The 1086-nt window shown below is 45.3% G+C and overlaps 1 protein-coding gene across 1 annotated transcript in view; it reads left to right on the top strand.

The window, feature by feature from the left end:
* The first annotated feature begins 251 nt into the window (after positions 1-251).
* Positions 252-1086, top strand: part of APOH (apolipoprotein H (beta-2-glycoprotein I)) — a 17471-nt gene continuing 16636 nt past the window's right edge. The window contains exon 1 of the mRNA XM_011947635.1: positions 252-377. Within this exon, the coding sequence (XP_011803025.1) occupies positions 314-377 (64 nt within the window). The 5' untranslated portion in view covers positions 252-313. The remainder of the gene's footprint in view (positions 378-1086) is intronic.

The following is a 1086-nucleotide window of genomic DNA, read 5'->3' as shown; positions in this document are numbered from 1 at the left end:
TGAGAAGTCCAGGCAACCCAGGAAATACCAAGTTTCTGTCAAAAGCAATAATGAACTGTTTTGTGCCATTAACAAAAACGTTATGAAGACAGAAACCATCTCCCAAAGATTTCATAACAGAGCCACACAAGTGGAGAGTAAATGATTAAAGAATGTGGGTCTCAGAGTTCCATTCAATTCATGATACTTTATCTTCTATTTACAAAGATAAAAGTACACCAGCAAATGGTTAATGTTTAAGCGCCTTCATATTTGGCTCTGTCTTTTTAGCAGAGGAAAACCACTTCGGTGGTACCAGTGTGAATCATCCACAATGATGTCTCCAGTGCTCATCTTCTTCTCGAGTTTTTTCTGCCATGTTGCTATTGCAGGACGGAGTAAGTACTTTTTGCTTTTGAAAAAATAATTAATATATCCAACCCCCTAGTATATGTCAGGGATCAATAATAACTTGGCCGGGCGTGGTTGCTCACGCCTGTAATCTCAGCACTTTGGGAGGCCAAGGCGGGTGGATTACCTGAGGTCAGGATGAGCCTGGCCATGGTGAAACCCCGTCTCTACTAAAAATACAAAAATTAACCGGGCATCATGGCGGGCGCCTGTAGTCCCAGCTACTCCGGAGTCTGAGGCGGGAGAATCGCTTGAGCCCGGGAGGCGGAGGTTGCAGTGAGCCGAGTTCCCACCATTGCACTCCAGCCTGGGCAACAAGAGTGAAACTCAGTCTAAAATAATAATAATAACGATAACTAAATTCTTTTTTTTTTTTTTTGAGACGGAGTCTCGCTGTGTCTCGCAGGCTGGAGTGCGGTGGCGCGATCTCGGCTCACTGCAAGCTCCGCCTCCCGGGTTCCCGCCATTCTCCTGGGCAACAAGAGTGAAACTCAGTCTAAAATAATAATAATAACGATAACTAAATTCTTTTTTTTTTTTTTTGAGATGGAGTCTCGCTGTGTCTCGCAGGCTGGAGTGCAATGGCGTGATTTCAGCTCACTGCAACCTCTGCCTCCATGGTTCAAGCGATTCGCCTGCCTTAGCCTCCCGAGTAGCTGGAATTACAGGCATGCACCACCATGCCTGGATAATTTT

This window comes from Colobus angolensis, unplaced genomic scaffold (assembly GCF_000951035.1).
Source record: "Colobus angolensis palliatus isolate OR3802 unplaced genomic scaffold, Cang.pa_1.0 Scaffold1, whole genome shotgun sequence".
Classification (NCBI taxonomy): domain Eukaryota; kingdom Metazoa; phylum Chordata; class Mammalia; order Primates; family Cercopithecidae; genus Colobus; species Colobus angolensis.
This window is presented reverse-complemented; position numbering and strand designations above follow the sequence as displayed.